This window comes from Chrysemys picta, chromosome 12 (genome assembly GCF_011386835.1).
Source record: "Chrysemys picta bellii isolate R12L10 chromosome 12, ASM1138683v2, whole genome shotgun sequence".
In the NCBI taxonomy this organism is placed as follows: Eukaryota; Metazoa; Chordata; order Testudines; family Emydidae; genus Chrysemys; species Chrysemys picta.
The window spans coordinates 13,205,668-13,229,505 of NC_088802.1; the positions used below are offsets into that span (position 1 = coordinate 13,205,668).

The 23,838-nt window shown below is 50.6% G+C and overlaps 2 protein-coding genes across 6 annotated transcripts in view; both read right to left on the reverse strand.

Moving 5' to 3' along the window:
• LOC101946744 (serine/threonine-protein phosphatase 1 regulatory subunit 10) overlaps positions 1-9,438 on the reverse strand; it is a 345,369-nt gene extending 335,931 nt beyond the window's left edge. Inside the window, exons 1-4 of one of the 3 annotated variants that reach the window (XM_065564796.1) lie at positions 9,184-9,438; positions 7,019-7,106; positions 6,346-6,472; positions 5,366-5,479 (exon numbers count right to left, since the gene is read on the reverse strand). In XM_065564796.1, coding sequence (XP_065420868.1) covers positions 5,366-5,479; positions 6,346-6,472; positions 7,019-7,042 — 265 coding nt within the window. In that variant the 5' untranslated portion in view covers positions 7,043-7,106; positions 9,184-9,438. Of the gene's footprint in view, positions 1-5,365; positions 5,480-6,345; positions 6,473-7,018; positions 7,107-8,930; positions 9,095-9,183 lie in introns of those variants that run through there. The other 2 variants (XM_065564797.1, XM_065564798.1) reach the window with 2 other exon arrangements.
• Positions 1-23,838, reverse strand: part of LOC112061375 (zinc finger protein 585A-like) — a 145,962-nt gene that overhangs the window by 32,841 nt on the left and 89,283 nt on the right. Inside the window, exon 6 of one of the 3 annotated variants that reach the window (XR_010592069.1) lies at positions 277-3,724. The exons of 1 other annotated variant lie outside the window; for it this stretch is intronic. The gene's annotated coding sequence lies outside the window, so the exon portion shown is untranslated. Of the gene's footprint in view, positions 1-276; positions 3,725-23,838 lie in introns of those variants that run through there. One more of the 3 variants, XR_010592068.1, reaches the window with a different exon arrangement.

Genomic DNA, 23,838 nt, shown 5'->3' on the forward strand with positions numbered 1-23,838 from the left:
TGCACCTGCTATGGGCTCTGATTCTTGCTTATCCATTTGTTCAAAAAATCCATTATCCCAGCTGGCCAGAACCCACAACTACCATCACGAGAGTTCATCATACCCCCTCCAAGCAGCTGCGAGGACTGTTGAGGAGGGGGACTTAGAGGCTGCCACTCACCTATCCAGTGCGATGCATCTGAGTCACGGCACCAAGGTGTTAGGGGGCTTATTCCTTCACCCTTTCGCTTACCCCGTCCTTCTCGCATGAACAGAGAGAAGCAATACGCAAAGTCCGGAGGTGCAAACAAGTCAATGTTTATTAGGGTGACCTTTCAGCAAGCTTAAACCCAAGTTCCTTTTCCTTATTTTCGAATCCGAACTTATTCCTGTATGCCCCTAATTTATATATAATATTCTTAGCTATACCTTAACCAGTCTCCTAAATTTTACTTAACCAATCCTGATTGTAACATGATTAGCTAGCCAATTATATACCACCACCTTAATTAGTTTACACCCAGCCAATATAATTATACAGCAGACAGAAACAATCACTGAACCAGAGAGACCATGCAAATAAACACAGCAAAGTGGTAACTAGAATGACAAAACAATACAGAAGTGAGGTTTTCACAACGACATCTATAAAGACATAAGGGTTTCCCAGCTGTCTATTGCTAAGTGAGTTCTTACCAGACAGAAAACTACCAAACTAAATTTCCTTTTACATCTTCTAGGCTCTTCCCTTTCTCTGGAGGTGATAGGAAGTTGATCCGATCTAACAGCCCCAGATTGCCTTATTTCAACTCGTTTGGAATGTGAGGATGTGACCGTTCGCTTCCCAGATTATGGCTGCCTCTGCTGCTTGGCCAAAGGCCTCAGCCTAAGAACAGGCCTCAGACTGTCACAGTGAGAGAAGGCCTTACACAGATTCTTTTATACCTCTATAACCAGCTAAATAATAAACATATACCTACATTCTTAAAGTATACGCCTTTACAGACAGGCTTGAATATCTATATCCTAACAATTTCATCATGCTCTAGTCCAATGTTCAATATCAGGGCGGCCCAGAGAGGACGGGAGATCTCAGTCTTACGACTCAAACTCCCCACGAATAAAGCTTAAGAAGATCTGAGATGAAAGGATCAGGTCCCAAGAGTTTATATAGACATTTTTGCAGCCTCTCGACAGCAGGCAGTCCTTGGGGGAACAATAGGTTTTGGAAATACACTCCTATTTCCCAAGCATCACAGGTAATAAAACTACATGGATTAACATAAGGTAATTATCCATAAACCGTTCATAGACAGTTTACCACAAACTTTAAAAAGATATATACATAAGGACATTATTACATGCAAGTATCATTTAAATGTTAATATTTCCTTTTGACTTCTGAATTAACAAAATACAGTCCTAGACAGGTACCCTTTGGTTACACCGTTAATCTATAACAAGATATAGGTAAACAGAGACTACTACAATTACTATATTCTAGGGCTGTCAAGCGATTAAAAAAATGAATCGTGATTAATCGCCCTGTTAAACAATAATAGAAAACCATTTCTTTAAATATTTTAGATATTTCCAAACATACTAATTTCAATTGCAACACAGAATACACTCCATGCATCTGATGAAGTGGGTTATCGCCCACGAAAGCTTATGCCCAAATAAATTTGTTAGTCTCTAAGGTGCCACAAGGACTCCTTGTTCTTTTTACACAATACAAAGTGTACAGTGAGCACTTGATATTTTTATTACAAATACTTGCACTGTAAAAAACAAAAGAAATTGTATTTTTCAATTCATCAACTGTAATTACTTTAGTCCAATCTCTTTATCATGAAAGTTGAACTTACTAATGTAGAATTTTGTACAAAAAAACCTGCATTCAAAAAGAAAACAATGTAAAATTTTAGAGCCTACAACTCCACTCAGTCCTACTTCTTGTTCAGCCAATCACTCAGAAAAAAAAGTTTGATTACAATTTGCAGGAGATAATGCTGCCCGCTTCTTGTTCACAATGTCTCATTGCACTACTGCAGCCGGCGTCACAAGATATTTATGTGCCTGATGCTCTAAAAAGTCATAGATCCCTTCCTGCTTCAACCACCATTCCAGAGGACATGCATCCATGCTAATGACGGGTTCTAATCGATAACAATCCAAAGCAGACCAGACCGACACATGCTCATTTTCATCAACTGAGTCAGATGCCACCAGCAGAAGGTTTGTAAAACAGAACAGGGGACATACAATTCTCCTTCAAGGAGTTCAGTCACAAATTGAATTAATTAATTTTTTTAAAAATTAGCATTGTCAGCATGGAAGCATGTCCACTGGAGTGGTGGCCAAAGCACGAAGGGACATATGCATGTTTAGCATATCTTGCACATAAATACCTTGTATTGCCAGCTACAAACGTGCCATGCAAACACCTTCTCACACTTTCGGATGACATCATAAATTAGAATCAAAGCAGCATTCTCTCTCGTAAATGTAAACAAACTTGTTTGTCATAGCGAGTGGCAGAGAAAGAAGTAGTACTGAGTTGACTTCTAGGCTATAGGGTTTTTAATTGCTTTATTTTTGAGTGCACTTATATCATTAAAATAATCGATGTTTCTAAGTTACACTTCCCTGATAAAGAGATTGCACTACAGCACCTGTATGAGGTGAACTGAAAAATACTACTTCTATTTTCCATGTTTACAGTACAAATATTTGTAATAAAAAATAATATAAAGTGAGCACTGTACACTTTCTCTTCTTTTTGTGATGGAAATCAATATATATGAAAACGTAGAAAAACATCCAAAAACATTAAACAAATTCCAGTTGGTATTCTATTGTTTAACAATGTGATTCATCAAGATTAATTTTTCTAATCACAATGAATTTTTTTGAGTTAATCATGCGACTTAACTGCAATTAATCAAGACCACTACTATCTTCTTCCAATTTTTTAACAACACCAGTTTACATTTCAAAGTTCTAGACTCTGTTTCTTGGAATGGCCCCAAATATATTTACACACATTTCTAACATGTTTCAAAAGGTTGGAGCTGGTCAATTAGCATGCAAGGTTCTTAACTCTTTCGAGCCAGGTGCCACAGAAGTTTTGATCGTGTGTGAATTCTCCAATGTTTAATGAGGTGTGATCTCTGTGTATAACTTTTGCCACAGTCCAAGCACTTATGGAGTCTTGTGGATTCTCTGATGTAAAACAAGGACTGATCAGTTTCTGCTATGTTTTCCATAGTTTAAGCGCTTATGGGGTCTCTCTTTGGTGTGGATTGCCTGATGTTTAACAAGGTCTGACCGCTGTATGAAATTTTTCCCACAGTCCAAGCACTTCTGGGGGCTCCCTCCTGTGTGGACTGCCTGATTTTTAGCAAGGTCTGATCTCCATATGAAACTTTTTCCGCAGTCTAAACAGTTATGGGATCTCTCTCCTGTGTGGATTGGCTGATGTTCTGTAGGACTGAGGTGTTTCTGAAACCTTTCCAATGGTCCAAGCACTTGATCACGGTATGAAACATTCTCCATAGTCTAAGGACTTATGGGGTCTCCTGTGTGGATTCTCTGATGTAAAACATGGCCTGAGCTCCATATAAAATTTCCCCCACAGCCTAAGCACTTATGGGATCTCTCCTGTGTGGATTAGCTGATTTTTAACAAAGTCTGACCTATGTAGGAAACTTTTTCCAGTCAGAACTCTGATGGGGTCTCTCCCCTGTGTGGATTGCCTGATTTGGAATAAGTTTTGACCTCCATTTAAAACATCTTTCACAGGCTAAACAGTTATGGGGTCACTTCTCTGTGTGGATTCTGTGATGTATAACAAGGGATGACATCTATTTGAAACATTTTTCTATAGTTTATGCACTTGTGGGGGTCCCTCTCATGCGTGGATTGCCTGAGGTTTAGAAGGGCTAATCTGTTTCTGAAACCTTTCCCAGGGTCTTATGGTCTCCCTCTTTTATGGATTGCTTGATGTTTAACAAACACTGACCTCCATCTGAAACTTTTCCCACAGTCTAAGCAATTGTGGGGTCCCTCTCTAGTGTGCACTGCCTGATGATTAACAAGGGCTGACCTCCGTATGAAACTTTTCCCACAGTCCAAGCACTTATGGGGTCTCTCTCCGGTGTGGATTGCCAGATGTCTAACAAAGGCTGATCTCCATGTGAAACTTTTTCCACAGTCTAAGCACTTGTGGGTTCTCTCTCCTGTGTGGACTGCCTGATGATTAATGAGGGCTGACCTCCATAGGAAACTTTTCCCACAGTCCAAGCACTTATGGGGTATCTCTCCAGTGTGTATTCTCTGATGTATAAGAAGGTGTGATCTCTGCAGGAAATTTTTTCCACAGTCTAAGCACTTGTGGGGTCTCTCTCTGGTGTGCACTGCCTGATGATTAACAAGGGCTGACCTTCGTATGAAACTTTTCCCACAGTCCAAGCACTTATGGGGTCTCTCTCCGGTGTGGATTGCCTGATGTCTAACAAGGGCTGATTTCCAGGTGAAACTTTTCCCACAGTCTAAGCACTTATGTGGTCTGTCGCCTGTGTGGATTTTCTGATGTGTAATCAGCGCTGACTTCCAAATCAAACAATTCCTGCCCTCCAGGTACCGAGAGGGTCTCTCCCCCAGGTGGCTTCTCCCATGGTTAGCAAGATCTGAGCACTTGTTGAAGGTTTCCCCACAGTCCAACCATTGAAGTGTTTTCTCTCCAGTATTTATTGCCTGAAGCGTAACAGAACCGAGGTATTCATAGCATTTGTCTTCCTTGGGGGTTGTCTCCCTGGCTGTGGGATTCCTGTGTCCTTCCCCATATATAACAAATTCATCCATTTGCTCCCTTAAGGGTTTTCCCAGCAGACTCTTTGACCTCTGCCAATTTCCCCAGGCTTCTCCCTGTTCCAAGCACTGGGAAAATTTCTCTTCAGCTCTTCCCACAAAGGTCCCCTGTGGTTCCCCATGCCCAGAAACTTCCTGCTGTCGATTCCCATCCTTATTCTCACTCACTCTCTCATCATCTGCTGGGAGAGAGACAATTCAGACAGGAGTCATTGTGCTGAGGAGAAATCAAGAGGAATAGCACCAAGGGAAAACCCACCATACTAAAGCTGCACAGACAGAGCAATTGGATTCTGCCTCCACTTCCCACCCAAACGTTCACAGAGAAGGAAAGTTGGGAAGGAAACTCCTGCAGTTAACAGGACACATTCGAAGCGATGTCAGTGATATCTGCTGCCTACAACCCTGCCCTGGGTGAGATGAGGAAGGAACTCAGGGCACTTACTGATCCCTCATTTTTGGGATTCTCAACTTTTTCCTTCATTCACCAGATGCTTTGTGTGTCAGTCCTCACCTGTGCGGGCGCCTCTTGGGATCTCTCTTCCCTCACAGGCCTGGAGATCGGGCACCCATGGCTGTTTCCCTTGTTCCAGCTGAGTGATCAGGTCAGGTTTGGGAATGGGGAATCCTGTGCAGGGAGTCAAGAACCAGGGGGTAGCCGTGTTAGTCTGTATCTACAAAAACAACAAGGAGTCTGGTGGCACCTTAAAGACTAACAGATTTATTTGGGCATGAGCTTTCGTGGGTAAAAACCTCACTTCTTCGGATGCATAGAGTGAAAGTTACAGATGTATGCATTATATACTGACACATGGAGAGCAGGGAGTTACTTCACAAGTGGAGAACCAGTGTTGACAGGGCCAATTCAATCAGGGTGGATGTAGTCCTCTCCCAATAATAGATGAGGAGGTGTCAATTCCAGGAGAGGAAAAGCTGCTTCTGTAATGAATGTAATGCCCATTAAATCTGTTAGTCTTTAAAGGTGCCACCAGACTCCTTGTTGTTTGTGCAGGGAGTGAAATCGGACCAAATCAGGGTGTGCGGAGGACTGAGAGCATCTCTCAGAAAGGACATTCTGTGAGCGGAACCTGTCCCTGTGCTGTGCTGGGGAATGTGGAATCTAAGAGGACGGGTACGTGGTCACTGAGCCCCCTCAGGGGAGGAAGACATCTGGGGAGCTGAGGGGAACTGTGATGCACACCCAGCTCTAGTGTTAAACCCCTGCCTATTTCTAAACCTGCGGAACCCAGAGCCCTCCACAGGGCTGGAGCTGTTCCCAAGGAGAAGAGGGACTCTGTTTGCGACCAAGAAATAACACAGAATACACGGCTTCTCCACCTTGCAAGCTAGCGGGGTTGGGTGGGGATGATTTAGTATGTGCCTTAGGGTTTGACTCCCTGGTCTCACTGGAGAGTGATGAGAGAAGAACTTGACCAGTGTCAGACACGCAGATCCCTCCAGCTTCAAATAACCAAGGGACCAGGAATCCCTTACCCAGCGAGGTCACTATCTCGTAGTTCTCCTGCATGACGTCCCTGTAGAGGGCTCTCTGAGCAGGGTCCAGCAGAGCCCCCTGCCCCTGGGTGAAATACACAGCCACATCCTCGAAGGTCACGGGCATCTGAAACAACAAGAATCCCCCACTCAGAATTTGCTGCCCCAGCCACAATCCCCCTAGTCACAGGGGAGGAGGGACAGAGAAGCAGAATCCTCCCCGCACCCTGCTCAGAGCAGCCAGGAGGCTTCAGGGAGTGGGGATAAGGTGAGAGCTCCTTGTCCCTCCCAGCACACAGAGCAGGGCAGAGTCTTCTCATTTCCCACACACCTGCCAGCCACAGGCTGATAGGGGAAGCAGAGCTCTGAGCTGGGGACGAGACAGGAACCCCAACAGCTTCCCTTCATATTTCACAGCAACCTCCGGCCAGTGGGTCAGGCCCCAGCACTGGGAGTCTGGTCAGTTTTCCCAGCCCTGCCCAGGGGGCGTTTCCTGGTTCAGAAATGGGGGAATGTCCACCCCTCCCCGCACCCACTAATGGGCTTGTTCAGTAAATCAGACCCCGGATGATCATGTTCCAGCAGGTTTATCACACCCCATCCCACCCCCGGTGATTAACCCCTCTACAATAACACCACCACCACCACCACAAGCTCCCTGAAAATCCCCTACCCGAGATGGTTCCATCACAGCCATTTCCCTGCCCTGTCTCCTGGAAGACAGGACGATCTGGAGTGAAACATGGACGTGATTCCTCAGCCTGTCAGAGGAGCAGGAAGATTGGGCAGGTTTCATAAGGGGCTGGAGTCCATGTCACCCCCTAATTCCCCCCAGGCTCTCTCTCTGCAGACAGACGCTCTGATTCTAGGACTCTGCCATGCTGGGAAGAAACCCAGTTAGTTCATTACTATCTTGGCCAGGACCCAACCCCCCCATTAGAACTAAACCCACCAAGTCCCTCCTAAAACTTCCCAGAACAGCATCTCTGAGCCAAACACTGGAAAAAGAACAGAATCAAAGGAGTCACTTTAGGGCACTGCCCCACAGTGTATTGTAACCCCTCTAGCTCTCCCCCGTCTCCCTCAGTCCTGCGGTGCTCAGCAGAGTGAGCAACTGGCTTTTCCTCTCTCAGCTCCTCCCCTTGTTCCCAGGAGAGCTGACTGCCCCGGGGGTGCAGGGAATGGATCTGGGCAGGGCTGGGAGCTGGGAACCTCCCTCCCCATGTCTTGCTCCTGCTGATATTCAAGTCTCTCCACTCTCCCTTTTTGTCTTCTTCCCCCACCCTGGGAGAATGGGTGACTGCCCCATTGTCGTGGGCCTTTGCTCTCCTTAGGCAGCTCAGCCAGACACTGGTAACGGGGGTTGAACCTGGCTGTGTCACTGAGGGCGGAGCTCTGGGACTCACAGACACAGGGAGCCCCTCCCCATGTAGGCCAAACTCACCAGCTGGTCCCTGAAAGGAGCCTTTTGTCACAGTCATTTCCCTGCCCCACTCCAGCCCTTTCCCCAGGTCTCTCCATCACCTGGAGACTCAGGCTGAGGGGCTGGTATGGTCAGAGTGGTTCCAGCCACTGGAGAAAATGCCCCTGGGGCTGGTCTCAGAGGGGTGTGATGAAGTGGGAATGTTCTGAATGTTGTCTCTGAATACTGAGTGTGTGCCTCAGTTTACCCATGTGTTACTCAAGTATCAAGCTGGTGGGATACAGGTGTGTGATCTGCAGTCACACCTGCCCTCTAGAGGTCTCTGCAATGAATAGCTGCCTGGGCATAGAGAATGGTCAAAATTCTATATCCTGGCAAGCTATGGCCGGAGACTGTCCTCTGCAAGGAGCCAGCCGAAGGTGCTAGAGAACAGTGAGAGAGGGGGAGGCCATGAGACCTGTTTTCCTGGGAAAGAGAGAAAGCACGGAGGAGGGGCATCTGGACATCACTGAGGATGGGGGGCTGGAAGTGGGTCAGTCCCCTGGTTTGGGACTCAATGGGGAGAGTCCAGGGCTCGAGTCTCTGGATTCCCCCCCAGATGGACTTTGCTGAAAGCTCCAGATTTCTGTGCTAACAAGCTCTGTTCTGTGCTGTGTTCCCAGCGACCAATAAACCTTCTGTTTTCCAAGCTGGCTGAGAGTCACAGCTGACTGTGGAGGTGGGGTGCATAGCCCTTGTGGGGGAGCATGTCAGGCTTCTCCTTCGGCTGCCCCTGTGGTTCAGGCTGGGGCCACAGGCTCAGCAGGTGGGGGGGAAGTTGGGGGTGCTCAGAGGCTGCGGTCCTGCCCTACAGTCGGGGTGGGGGCTTGCCTCCCTCAGCCCTAGATTCACCCCCCGCTGGTTGTATCCGGTTCTTATCCCCAGTCCCAGGCAGGGGGGCTTTAACATTCTGTACAGTGGGGGGCCCTGAGAGCCATTGAACCAAATTGTAAACCCTTGATAGGATGGAAACCCCTTCAAGACTGGGGGTGCGGCAGGGATTCACCAGCCTAGATCGAGCCCCTGTGCTGCCCCCCAGCCCTGATTGTGCCCCTAGGCCCCTCTCCTTCCCCGGCCCCCAGCTGGGGCCCTCCACCCTGCATTCAGTTTGGCCCCTGCCTACCTTCTGCCCCCCTCAGATCTCCCTAAGCTGCATCCTCCGTCTGTACCAGCGCGGCCAGGGGCAGGGAAACAAAGCAGCAGATGGGGGCGAGGGGGATGGGTGGTAACGTGATCCTGCCCCCGCCCCGCACACACCGGGAGCTGGGGGCAGCTTTCCCGGACCCAGGGTGGGAATCGCAGCCAGCTCCGCTGGGAGCAGCCTGGGGGCAAACCTCCCCCTGCAGCCCGGGTGGGACGGGGTGGGTCTGTCTTACCTTCCCTCCGAGCGGGGCCCCACCGCGGCCGGGAAGGGGCCCTGGGCAGGCTGGGGGCTCTGCCCTGGGAGAGGCTCCTGGGGAGCAGCGGGAAGGGCCCTGCTGGAGATTCCCCTCTCCCGGCTGCAGCCAGGGCTCCGGGCTCCCAGCACCAGCCGCCGGGGCTCGGGGATCTCGCCAGGAGCCTGGAGCCAGAGTCACCGCAGCGGCTGCGAGTCACTTCCTGCTGCCGGGACTGATCCCAGCGATCGCTGCTCCTGGGTCCTAGCGATCAACTGACCTCCTTGCGCTTCTCCTCTCTGTGTCCAGCTTCTGCTAGACTCACAGACTTTAAGGTCAGAAGGGCCCATCGTGAGCATCTAGTCCAGGGGTTCTCACAGACAAATTTTTGGTGGCCTCAGAGTGCGGCCAGCAACTCTCACTGTTGGCCGCTGACACGTTTTCCTAAAATACTGAATGAACTTTAGGGGAAACCAGTAAACATGAGCAGAGGTAAGCAGGGAAATGGTCCTGCTATTGGGGGGAAATTTCCTGACTTAAACACTCCCCCCCCCCCCGGTGGAATCAAATAGCAGAAGGATCTGAGTCCTCGCTTCCTTCACCCAGAGCCTGCCTCATCTTGCGGGCTCCCCTTCCACTCTCCTGTGTGGCAAAGTCCTTATAACCCCAACAAGGCTGGGCCCAGGCTTCCTGAGGGGCTCGTCCCCCAACCTGGTTGTGACCACTCAGAACACGGGCTAAAGCGTCCCCACTCCGGGTACTTTCTCCGCTCCGGAGGCTTCCCTGACCTCTTCCCTGGCCATTGTCTATAGTTCAGAACAAATGCAATTTACAACACAGCAGCTAATAAAAGAAATCAGGAAACAATGGGAAAGGCGAAAGGAAAACACTTCACCCCACTCTGTGGTCAGGGGCGGGAAGCACAAACAGCTTCTCTGGAATGCCAAGGCAGTTCACAGTCTGTTCCCTCCCATGTCCCAGGCCTCCTGCCCAGGCCCTGGCTGTGCTGCAGGGATGCTGCAGGTCAGACATGTGCTCTGGCAGTGGCCACATGCCCTCAGGCTCTAGGTGACAGGACCTTTCTTCCCAGTGTCCCCAGAAAGGTGCAAATCCAAAGGACAAATAAAAAGCCCCCAGATTTAGTAATTTCTGTAAGCTGATTGGGGCGGCAGGGGGGCAGACTCATGATCTTTGAGCACTTCTGGCTGCTGACCTAGTTCTGTCCCTGCCCTCCCCCAGGGTTCCATGGGGTGCAGGCCATGGACTGGGACATCCCCGGGGGGTGGGGGAAACGCCAGTACAACAGGGATGACTTAATCAACTTCCACGTCCAGCCTCGCACCCCTTACCCCTCTCTGCATCTGGACTCCTCCCTCCTGGAGCCATAGCCCTGCCATCGGCCCTAAATCAAGGGGGTGGGGTGGGGGGCGCAGACAGGGATAAGGGGGGGCACCACACCCCTACTCTAAAATGTGTTCCACTGGGCCCAGAGCAATTCCAGTCTCTCCCCCAGTGCTTTGCTGGGCTAAACCAGTCATGGTGGCAGCTGGGATGCTGGGCAGATCCCCATGTTGTGAACTCCTTAACATGTAACCAGTAGTATTTTAATAGTTGAAACAGTTACTTTTTACATGTTATTTTCATCCCTAGTCTGGACACCTGCCTTGTAGCTTCTGAGCCCTTAGGCAGAATCCTCTGCAAACCCCCAAAGCTTCCCTATTTCCAGTAAAAGAATTCCCCTCTGGCTGCTGGGTGGGGCAACCCCTCCCCGTCTTCTGCACCAAGGGGTGGGGGAGTTGCCATTGTATCTTTCCCTCTTCTTCTCCCCACTCCTACCGTCTTTCCCTCCCTTCACCAGCCAATCTGCTCTTGCTCTCACAGCCTCCCCTCCCCACATCCCCTCTTTCCTTTGCAGTGACTCCCTCACTTAGAGTTTCCCTCTCTTGTAGCCCTGTTCCCATCCACCCCATAAGTCTTCCCTGATTCCCCTGCATTGCCCCATCTGTCCTGCAGCACCCCGCCTTGCCCACTGCATCTACCCCGATCCATCCCTCATCCTCCCTCAATACAACCTTATCTACACGCACCCTTCCCCTCTTCAGCCCTCTTTCAGCTCTCCACTTCTTCCCCCTCCCCCCTCCGCCCCATCCAAGGTGTGGCTATCCCAGCCCCCAGTGCAGCATGGGTTGGCTTCCCCCCTTCTCTGCACACAATGGGAGACAGGAAACTTCCCTGCAGAAATGTGCTACCTGTACCAGTTGCTGATCTGTAACTGGTTTATAAGAAATGGCTATTGTAAAAAAATCTGCTCTCTGGTGTAGCAAATGACTACAGATAGCAGTTTGTCCCCTGCACTCTTTGCTTGTTCCCTGCACTCATGGCAGAACTAAGTATTATCTAGACCATTCCTGACAGGTGTTTGTCAGCTGCCTGTCCCCCCTCCCGACCAGTCAATTTTTGCCCCCTGCTCAGACCCTGGCTGTCCCCCCTTCTCCGATTTGTCCCCTTTGGCCCTTTTTAACCCCTGTAAAAAGCAGTCAGCACAATCCCATGCTTAGTAAGGGCAGTGGCTTCAGCAGATATTACTGAGCATGCTCAGTCCACCATAAGTAGCACATTCCTACAGGGAGCAGTTTTCTGTCTGCAGCTGTGGGAGAGTTAATTAATCCACCCCAATGGGCGATAGCAGCTATGTCTGTGGGAGAAGCTCAAAAAATAAATAAATGCCAATTGACTCTCCTATGGAAGGAGGCAGGCACGTGGGAAATGCCAGCCAGAGAGGATTTCCCTGATAGATAAGATTTCCAACTCTCCCGGACTAGACGCCATTGTCACAAATGGTGTCTGATCCAGGAGAGTTGGCAACCCTACTGGCACATGAAATTTTTTCCCAAAGGCCCTAGAAGAGGCTAAAAAGCTGAAGAATGATCAGCTCTGGTCTGAGCATGGGCAGCAGGTATAGCAGGCCGGGGCAAGGGAGGCTAAGCAATGGTGGTTGAAACATGAAGGGACAGAGGAATCCTTAGTGCATCTGGCATGTAAATATCTTTTGACTCCGGCTGCAACAGTGTCATAAGATTGCCTCTTCTCACTTGCAGCATTATCTCCTGCAAATGGAAACAAACTTGTTTGTCTGAGCGATTGGCAGAAGAAGAAATAGCACTGAATGGACTTACAGGCTCTGAAATTTTACATTGTTTTATTTTTGAATTCAGGTATTTTTTACATAATTCTACAATTGGAATTTCAACTTTCATGATAAAGGGATTGGGCTACCGTACTTGTAATAGGGGAATTGAAAAATACGATTTCTTTTGGGGGGGTTTACGGTGCAAATACTTATAATAAAAAATAAAGTGAGCACTGCACACTTTGTATTCTGTCAGGTTTCAGAGTAGCAGCCGTGTTAGTCTGTATCCGCAAAAAGAACAGGAGTACTTGTGGCACCTTAGAGACTAACAAATTTATTAGAGCATAAGCTTTCGTGGACTACAGCCCACTTCTTCGGATGCATATAGAATGGAGCATATATTGAGGAGATATATATACACACATACAGAGAGCATAAACAGGTGGGAGTTGTCTTACCAACACTGAGAGGCCAATTAATTAAGAGAAAAAAAACTTTTGAAGTGATAATCAAGCTAGCCCAGTACAGACAGTTTGATAAGAAGTGTGAGAATACTTACAAGGGGAGATAGAGTCAATGTTTGTAATGGCTCAGCCATTCCCAGTCCTTATTCAAACCGGAGTTGATTGTGTCTAGTTTGCATATCAATTCTAGCTCAGCAGTCTCTCGTTGGAGTCTGTTTTTGAAGTTTTTCTGTTGTAATATAGCCACCCGCAGGTCTGTCACTGAATGACCAGACAGGTTAAAGTGTTCTCCCACTGGTTTTTGAGTATTTTGATTCCTGATGTCAGATTTGTGTCCATTAATTCTTTTGCGTAGAGACTGTCCGGTTTGGCCAATGTACATGGCAGAGGGGCATTGCTGGCACATGATGGCATATATCACATTGGTAGATGTGCAGGTGAACGAGCCCCTGATGGTATGGCTGATGTGATTAGGTCCTATGATGATGTCACTTGAATAGATATGTGGACAGAGTTGGCATCGGGGTTTGTTACAAGGATAGGTTCCTGGGTTAGTGGTTTTATTCAGTGATGTGTGGTTGCTGGTGAGTATTTGCTTTAGGTTGGGGGGTTGTCTGTAAGCGAGGACAGGTCTGTCTCCCAAGATCTGTGAGAGTAAAGGATCATCTTTCAGGATAGGTTGTAGATCTCTGATGATGCGCTGGAGAGGTTTTAGTTGGGGGCTGAAGGTGACAGCTAGTGGTGTTCTGTTATTTTCTTTGTTGGGCCTGTCTTGTACGAGGTGACTTCTGGGTACTCGTCTGGCTCTGTCAATCTGTTTTTTCACTTCAGCAGGTGGTATTGTAGTTTTAAGAATGCTTGATAGAGATCTTGTAGGTGCTTGTCTCTATCCGAGGGATTGGAGCAAATGCGGTTATATCTTAGAGCTTGACTGTAGACAATGGATCGTGTGGTGTGTCCTGGATGGAAGCTGGAGGCATGTAGGTAAGTGTAGCGGTCAGTAGATTTCCGGTATAGGGTGGTATTGATGTGACCATCGCTTATTAGCACAGTAGTGTCCAGGAAATGGACCGCTTGTGTGGATTGATCTAGGCTGAGGTTGATGGTGGGATGGAAATTATTGAAATCATGGTGAAATTCCTCAAGGGCTTCTTTTCCATGGGTCCAGATGATGAAGATGTCATCAATGTAGCGCAAGTAGAGTAGGGGCGTTAGGGGACAAGAGCTAAGGAAGCGTTGTTCTAAGTCAGCCATAAAAATGTTGGCATATTGTGGGGCCATGCGGGTACCCATAGCAGTGCCGCTGACTTGAATGTATATATTGTCCCCAAATGTGAAATAGTTGTGGGTGAGGACAAAATCACAAAGTTCAGCCACCAGGTTAGCTGTGACATTATCAGGGATACTGTTTGTGACGGAGCAGGGAGCAGGGCAGATTTGACCTGGGAATGTTGCAGGGGGGTTGCAGTGGGGATGTGGGACTTCCCTTGAAGGAAGCTACCTGAGCTGTAACCTGAGCCAGGAACGGGGGTGGGGAGAATTAACACCTTCTGCCCGGGAGACTGAACAAAGGAGAGGAGCAGCGGGAGGAGTTTGGAGTTTAGTTTTCGGTTGGGGCTGGGTGGTGCAACGCAGGGAACCCCAAGCTGGGGTCTAAGCTCCCTGAACCTCCCAGAGGGACCTAATTGAGGGGGTCTGGTCGTACCTACACGCTCTGCTTGAGACTGTGTTCCTGTCCTTAAATAAACCTTCTGCTTTACTGGCTGGTTGAGAGTCACAGTGAATCTCGGGAAGAGGGGTGCAGGGCCCTAACTCCCCCACAATCCGCAACAACTGGTGGCAGCGGCGGGATCTACTGCACCCCGTGGACGGCGCTTCCTGCAGTAAGTGACTGGGGAGCAGTAAAACGAAGGGGGATTGACGGGGACCAGGCCTGCTGAAGAGTGGGAGAGAGACGGTTATTACCCCTGGGAGTGTGTGACCAGCGAGAAGGACTTTTGCAGTAACAGGGTCCCCCGGGGGGATCGCAGCGAGTGGTCCCAGGGGCGGAGGAGTCTGCAGCTCGACCCTGGCAGAGAGGCGGTGACCTCGAGAAGGGCTGGCACACTAGGGGTCCCCCTGGGAACTGTGGGGAGCTGTGAGCACACAGGCCGGTGAGTGGCCAGCAGGAAGATGTATGCCAAGCGGCTTAAGAGCGACCTGGTGGAGCTGTGCAAGCAGAGGCGGCTGCGCATTGGGAGGCTCACCAAAGAACAGCTCATTGCCCAGCTGGAGGCGGAAGATCGCGCGAATGAACTGATCCCTGTGTCTCAGGGAAGCAGCCTGGCAAATGCAGCGCAGGCACCAGTGTCTGTCCCAGATGGGAGTGGTCAGCCGGCTGCTGAGGGCTTCCCGAGACCCCTCCTTCCTATGCCTAGGGGAAGGGTGGGGAGGAGCCCAGCAAATACCGAGGGCGCCGTGACCCCCCCGGCCAGCAGGGGATCCCCCCGGCGAAGCCCGCCGGCCAGCAGAGGATCCTCCCGGCGACGTTCGGCATCCGTGGAGCGGAATTGGCTGGAATGGGAGAAAGAGCTAAAACTGAGAGAGCTGGAGGATCGTGAACGACAGAGACAGCATGAACGGGAGGAGAAAGAGAGACAGCATCAGCGTGAAGAGAGACAGAGACAGCATGAACGGGAGGAGAATGAGAGACAGCGTCAGCATGACCTGGAACTGGCGAGATTGAAGGGCAGCGAACCCCCGGCTGCGGTGAGTGAGGGGGGACCCAGGACTGCACGGAGCTTTGATAAGTGCATCCTGGCCCCACACAAGGAGGGGGAGGACATGGATGACTTCCTGGAGGCCTTTGAGACGGCCTGCGAGCTGCACCGGGTTGATCCCGCGGACAGACTCCGGGTCCTTACCCCCTTACTGGACCCCAAAGCCATGGCATTGTACCGCCAACTGGGAGAGGCAGAGAAAGGGGACTACGAACTATTCAAAAAGGCCCTGCTACGTGAGTTTGGGCTGACTCCTGAGATGTACCGGGAAAGGTTCCGGAGTCAAGATAAAACCCCTGAGATCTCATATCTGTAACTAGCCGTCCGCATGGAAAGATACGCCAGCAAGTGGGCTGGTGGGGCCCAGACGAAGGAGGACCTGATTAAACTGCTGGTACTGGAGCAACTGTATGAGCGGTGCCCATCCGACCTGAGGCTGTGGTTGGTGGACAGAAAGCCAGAGAACCCGCGACACGCCGGGCAGCTGGCTGATGAGTTTGTAAAGAGCCGGTCAGGGGGTGGCAGGGAGGAGCCCCAAAGGAACAGGCCCGCCGCGAAGCAGAGAGTCACCCTGGGACCTCCCAAAGGGGGAATATGGGGAATCCCCTCCCACGGGGAATGCCCAGCATCAGGGACAACCGACCGGCTCGAGGGGACCCACGGGACCTGAGCTGCTATTACTGCGGCCGAAGAGGCCACGTTCGGGCCCAGTGCCCCAAGCTCAAGGACAGACTGAGCAGACCGAACCCGCACCGGGTTAACTTGGTAGAGGCCCAGACGGACGAGGGGCAGGCTTCCCACGCAAGAGGGGCTGGCAGCTTATCAACTGCTCAAGAGAGAGAAGGGCCCCCGGCCAGCTTCTCTGGGGGGCCAGATGCTCCGGATTCAAAGTTCTCCGTTTACAGGGTTGGCGCGGGGCTGTCCCTGCGGAGCGAGTGCCTTGTTCCCCTGGAGGTGGATGGGAAGAAAGTTTATGGATACTGGGACACGGGCGCAGAGGTGACACTGGCCCGGCCCGAGGTGGTGGCCCCAGATCGGGTGGTGCCCAACACCTTCCTGACCCTGACCGGGGTGGGCGGGACCCCATTCAAGGTTCCCGTAGCGAGGGTACACCTGAAATGGGGGGCCAAGGAGGGCCCCAAGGACGTGGGAGTGCACCACCATTTGCCCACTGAGGTGTTGATGGGGGGGGACCTAGAGGACTGGCCAAGCAGCCCCCAGACCGCCTTAGTCGTGACCCGTAGCCAGAGCCGGCGAGGGGCACTACGCCCTGACCTTGGGAAGGATGTCCCACCGGAGGCACCGAACCCTTCCCGGGTGGGGAGGGAACACCCAAGGACAGGCCGCGGGGTGGCTGGGGCTTCCGACCCAGCCGACGAGAGGGAGCAGGTCCCCATCCCTTCCCCAGCCGCCGAGTTCCAGGCCGAGTTGCAGAAGGACCCCTCCCTGCGGAAGCTAAGGGGCCTGGCTGACCTCAGTGTGGTACAGACCATGAGGAGAGGATGCAAGGAGAGGTTCCTGTGGGAGAAGGGATTCCTGTACCGAGAGTGGGCTCCCCCGGGGGAAGTGGAGTCGTGGGGGATCAGGAGGCAGCTGGTGGTTCCCCAGAAGTTTCGCCACAAGCTACTGTACCTGGCCCATGACATCCCTCTCGCAGGGCACCAGGGGATCCGGCGCACCAGGCAGAGGCTGCTACAGAACTTTTACTGGCCCGGGGTCTTCACCAACGTCCGGCAGTACTGCCGATCCTGTGACCCCTGCCAGAGGGTGGGGAAGGCCCGGGACAAGGGGAAGGCAGCATTGAGACCTTTGCCCATCATAGAGGAGCCTTTCCAGAAGGTAGCCATGGACATAGTGGGACCTCTCAGCAAGACGACCCGGTCTGGGAAGAAATACATCCTGGTGGTGGTAGATTTCGCCACCCGCTACCCCGAGGCAGTGCCCTTATCGTCCATTGAAGCAGACACTGTGGCGGATGCGCTGCTGACCATTTTCAGCCGAGTGGGGTTCCCCAAGGAAGTCTTGACGGACCAAGGGTCCAACTTCATGTCGGCCCTACTCCGGTGCTTGTGGGAGAGATGTGGGGTCCGGCACAACTGGGCCTCAGCATATCACCCCCAATCCAACGGGCTGGTGGAGAGGTTCAATGGGACGCTAAAAATGATGCTGAAAACATTTATGAATCAGCACCCGCAGGACTGGGACAAGTACTTACCTCACCTGCTGTTTGCGTACAGGGAGGTACCCCAGGAGTCTACCGGGTTTTCGCCTTTCGAACTGCTATATGGAAGGCGGGTAAGGGGGCCCCTGGACCTGATGAGAGACGAATGGGAGGGGAAGGCCACTCCTGACGGAGAGTCGGTGGTGGAGTATGTCCTGACCTTCCGGGAACGACTTGCCGAGCTCATGGGCCTGGCCAGGGAGAATCTGGCCAGAGCCCAGAGGAAGCAGAAGGTCTGGTATGACCACACAGCACGGGCCCGCGCCTTCGCCACTGGGGATCAGGTGATGGTCCTCATCCCCGTGAGGAAAAACAAACTCCAGGCCGCCTGGGAAGGGCCCTTCAAGGTTGTCAAGCAACTAAACGAGGTAAACTATGTGGTGGAGCTGTCGAACCGGGCACACCACCACCGGGTGTACCATGTGAATATGATGAAGCCATATTATGACAGGGGGAATATGGTGTTGGCCGTGTGTGGACATTGGGAGGGGCAGGGAGATGACCCTTTAGTAGATCTATTCCCTGGGACAAGAGTTAGCTTCCCCCTGGAAGCAATTCCCCTCTCTGATCGGCTAACCCCTGCCCAGCGAGCTGAGATCGGAGGGGTGCTGCATCTGTACCAGCAGCTGTTTTCCAACCAGCCTGGACGCACTAATCTGACTGTCCACCGGGTGCAGACAGGATCGCACCCGCCTATAAAATGCTCCCCCTTCCGAGCCACAGGGAAAACTGCTCAGGACCTGGAAAGAGAGGTCAATGACATGCTGGCTTTGGGGGTGATCCAGCCGTCTTCCAGCCCTTGGGCCTCGCCGGTGGTGCTGGTCCCCAAAAAGGACGGGTCGATCCGGTTCTGTGTGGACTATCGGAAGCTCAATGCCATCACTGTAGCCGATGCCTACCCCATGCCCAGGCCGGACGAGCTCCTAGACAAGCTGGGAGGTGCTCGGTACCTTACCACCATGGATCTTACAAAGGGCTATTGGCAAGTGCCGCTGGATGCAGATGCCAGGCTGAAATCGGCCTTTGTCACCCCTCTGGGGCTCTATGAGTTCCTGACCCTGCCCTTCGGCCTCAAGGGAGCGCCGGCCACCTTCCAGCGCCTGGTGGATCAGCTACTGAGGGGGATGGAGAGTTTTGCCGTGGCGTATATCGATGACATCTGTGTCTTTAGCCAGACCTGGGAGGACCACATATCCCAGGTTAGACAAGTGCTGGACCGACTCCAGAAGGCTGGGCTGACCGTAAAACCGGAGAAGTGCAAGGTGGGGATGGCTGAGGTATCCTACCTAGGCCACCGGGTGGGAAGCGGCTGCCTAAAGCCGGAACCAGCCAAAGTGGAGGTGATCAGAGACTGGCCCGCTCCTCAAACCAAAAAGCAGGTCCAAGCCTTTATTGGGATGGCAGGGTACTATCGGAGGTTCGTGCCCCACTTTAGCGCCATAGCCGCCCCCATCACTGAGCTGTGCAAGAAGGGGAAGCCAGACAAAGTGGTCTGGACCGAGGAGTGCCAGGAGGCTCTCCGGGCGCTGAAGGAGGCTCTGGTCAGTGGCCCAGTTCTGGCAAACCCAGACTTTGACAAGCCCTTTATGGTGTTCACCGACGCCTCAGACACAGGACTGGGGGCGGTGTTAATGCAGGAGGATGAAAAGGGGGAGAGACACCCCATCGTGTACCTGAGCAAGAAGTTGCTACCCCGGGAGCAGAACTACACGGCCATCGAGAAGGAATGCCTGGCCATGGTGTGGGCCCTCAAGAAACTAGAGCCATATCTCTTTGGGCGTCACTTCACCGTGCACACCGACCACTCTCCCCTGACCTGGCTGCACCAGATGAAAGGAGCCAATGCCAAGCTCCTGAGATGGAGCCTGCTCCTGCAGGATTATGACATGGACGTGGTCCATGTGAAGGGACGTGACAACCTGATAGCGGACGCATTGTCCCGGAGAGGGAGCCCTGAACTTCCCCAGGTCACTGGTCAGAGTGACCCCGCTCAGTTCAATCTCAAAGGGGGGAGAGATGTGACGGAGCAGGGAGCAGGGCAGATTTGACCTGGGAATGTTGCAGGGGGGTTGCAGTGGGGATGTGGGACTTCCCTTGAAGGAAGCTACCTGAGCTGTAACCTGAGCCAGGAACGGGGGTGGGGAGAATTAACACCTTCTGCCCGGGAGACTGAACAAAGGAGAGGAGCAGCGGGAGGAGTTTGGAGTTTAGTTTTCGGTTGGGGCTGGGTGGTGCAACGCAGGGAACCCCAAGCTGGGGTCTAAGCTCCCTGAACCTCCCAGAGGGACCTAATTGAGGGGGTCTGGTCGTACCTACACGCTCTGCTTGAGACTGTGTTCCTGTCCTTAAATAAACCTTCTGCTTTACTGGCTGGTTGAGAGTCGCAGTGAATCTCGGGAAGAGGGGTGCAGGGCCCTAACTCCCCCACAATCCTCAACACTGTTCCTGATAGCTTGTAGTCCATCTTTGTGCGGAATATTGGTGTAGAGGGCTTCTACGTCCACAGTGGCCAGGATGGTGTTTTCTGGAAGATCACCGATGGATTGTAGTTTCCTCAGGAAGTCAGTGGTGTCTCGAAGATAGCTGGGAGTGCTGGTAGCGTAGGGTCTGAGGAGAGAGTCTACATAACCAGACAAGCCTGATGTTAGGGTGCCAATGCCTGAGATGATGGGGCGTCCAGGATATCCAGGTTTATGGATCTTGGGTAGCAAATAGAATACCCCTGGTCGGGGTTCTAGGCATGTGTCTGTACGGATTTGTTCCTGTGCTTTGTCAGGGAGTTTTTTTAGCAGATGGTGTAGTTTCTTTAGGTAATCCTCAGTGGGATCAGAGGATAATGGCCTGTAGAATGTGGTGTTAGAGAGCTGTCTAGCAGCCTCCTGGTCATATTCCAATTTATTCATGATGACGACAGCACCTCCTTTGTCAGCCTTTTTGATTATGATGTCAGGGTTGTTTCTGAGGCTGTAGATGGCGTTGTGTTCTGCATGGCTGAGGTTATGTAGCAAGTGATGTTGCTTTTCCACAATTTCAGCCTTTGCACGTCGACGGAAGCAATCTATGTAGAAATCCAGTCTGTTGTTTCGACCGTCCGGAGGAGTCCACACAGAATTCTTTTTTTTGTAGTGCTGGTAGGGAGGATTCTGTGGGTTAGTATGCTGTTCAGAGGTATGTTGGAAATATTCTTTGAGTCGGAGACGTCGAAAGTAGGATTCTAGGTCACCGCAGAACTGTATCATATTCATGGGTCTGGAGGGACAAAAGGAGAGGCCCCGAGATAGGACAGACTCTTCCTAGACACAATCAACTCCGGTTTGAATAAGGACTGGGAATGGCTGAGCCATTACAAACATTGAATCTATCTCCCCTTGTAAGTATTCTCACACTTCTTATCAAACTGTCTGTACTGGGCTAGCTTGATTATCACTTCAAAAGTTTTTTTTTCTCTTAATTAATTGGCCTCTCAGAGTTGGTAAGACAACTCCCACCTGTTTATGCTCTCTGTATGTGTGTATATATATCTCCTCAATATATGTTCCATTCTATATGCAACCGAAGAAGTGGGCTGTAGCCCACGAAAGCTTATGCTCTAATAAATTTGTTAGTCTTTAAGGTGCCACAAGTACTCCTGTTCTTCTTTTTGTATTCTGTGTTGTAATTTATATCAATATATTTGAAAATGGAGACAACATCCAAAAATATTTAGAGAAATGGTATTCTATTATTATTTAACAGTTCAAATAATCATGTGATTAATCAAGATTAATTGTTTTAAAGTTATATGGTAAGAAAGAGAAAGGCAGCAATTTTTCAGTACTAGTGGCTGTGACACTTTTGTACTTTTTTGTCAGATTTTGGAAATGAGTCATTTTTAAGTGAGCCAAAGAGGCAAGACAGATCAGACTCCTGAGAGGGGCGCAGTGGTGGGGAAAGGCTGAGAGCCCCTGGCATATAAGACTAACAGAGAGAGCACACTGGAGAACACACAATGGTGTGTGGGGGGCACTTCAGCGGTTTACTGGACTACAACTGGGGGACAAGAACAGCACCCTGCAACCCTTCAGGAAGTCAAAAGGAGAGCACACTTTGCATTCATGAAAAGGGGGATTTCATCAATGATGGCTGGTGACCGTGGGAGAATGCTTTAACCATGGATTTTACCTGTAAAAGTTAATCTCAGCCTATCTGAATCCTGTTATACCTGGTGTTTGGTGTGTAACCTGTTGGTCTTATTGCTTCGCTCACTATCTCTTCAATCTGAACTAATAAACTCTTGTTTGTTTTCACTAAAATATACATCTCAGTGCTGTGATGTTCTATTGGCACTGATCCTCAGTTGAATCAAACAAGCTGGTGTTGTCCCGACGGCTTACCTGGGACACGTCAGAGGGGCTGGAGACGAGGTTGCGCCTAGTGTTAATCTGTAAGGCAAAGTAAGGACTGGCAGAGCCCTGATGAGTTCATGTGGGGAGGTAAAAGGCCGGGGGTGACAGGGAGCTGACAACTATTGAAGCAGAAGCACGTTTCCCCACCCCCCAGTTGAGATGGGGGGGAAACAAGGAGATTCACTGTCCGGGGTGTTGGGACGGTGCTGAATTATTATGAATTACTGCGCTTCTTATTAATGAATGTGGTGAACGTGAATGTGGTATGGCTTGACATGTCTGAATTTGCTAGAGGATTCTGAGAGCAGGGCCTTCTGAGCATCACATGGTTACTGTGGAAATTTTCTATTCTGCATGTCTGTTCTGTTACTGACCTTTGTCAGTCAGTATGCCAGCTCACTAGTTAAAGAAAATGTATAATCACAAGATCAGTGATCTTGGCACAAGCTGACCTGGGGCAAAATGACCCCTTTGGAAGGCATCGCGCTGACAGCTTGAGTGAATGATTGATGAGAGTGTAAACGTGGGGTGATGTCTGGTGGGTGCCCCTTCAGCAGTCCCTTCCAAAGTATTAATTAGGAGAAAATTAGTAATAAAATGTCCACAGGGCATATGAGTCCTTTGAAAACCACTGCCTCGGGGGAATCCTTGATAGACCAGGTGACTGTGAATAGAAGACAATGAAAGAGAGAAATCCTCATCTAGATCGATAGCTATACGTGCCTTGCTAGCCAATCAGAATACTGTGTGGGGCCAGCATAAATATTAAGAGTTTATGCTTGGGGAATTGAGGCTCACTAGGGAGACATGAATTAGACATGCTTCTGGAATTCTGCTTCTGGAATTCTTTCTTAAATACACTGTTGTGCATGGAGTCTACTGAATCTGACTTGTTGATTGGTACTGAGAAACATTCTGCCCAGCTGTGAGCTGTTAAAGAGCCATCTCAACATTTGGTAGCAGAGGATGGTTACCATGTCAGTGAGTAAGTTAACTGTTTCTGAACTGGTTGGATAAGGTAAAATATTGTCTTAAGATATTAGACTCAGTGGCCAGGAAACAAGGATTCGATCAGATTGGGATCAGATTATTGGGAGAGAGGGAAATACACAATCACATGGAGTTGAATAATTGCTGTCTTCAAGTCTATGATGTTCTGCAAGTGCAAACAAGCCGGTTTTACTCTGGAGGACAAGGGGGACGCCCCGAAGCCTCCGGCTATGGTTAATGGGTGCTTGTTAAGACAGGTGTTTAAAAGCTTGGGGTCTGATCCATGTGTGACTGCTGCAGTCTCTACACTGCATAAGAAAGGTTTGGACAACTTGTTGTTGGGGAATCAACAGGGCAATTTTCCCAAGAAAGTCCAAACAGCAGCACGAGTCATCTGTGCTATGTCTCAGCCTGTAAATAAGCTCACAGAAAAGCATAATGCCTGTGAATGTGAAAATGAAAATTTGGAACAGGAATTGGAAAAACTAAAATTGCAACATGAAAACCAGAAATGAAATCTGGATAGTTGGATGACGGCAGGGGTCCCTTCCAGGGTGTGGGCAAGGAGCAGGGGGGGTTGGATTGGGTTGGGAGTTCTGGGGGGCATTCAGGGAGTAGGGGGGGGCTTGAAGGGAGTGGGGGTACCAGAGGGTGGTCAGTGAGTAGGGAGCAGGGCAGTTGGATGGGTTAGGGGTCCCAGGGGGAA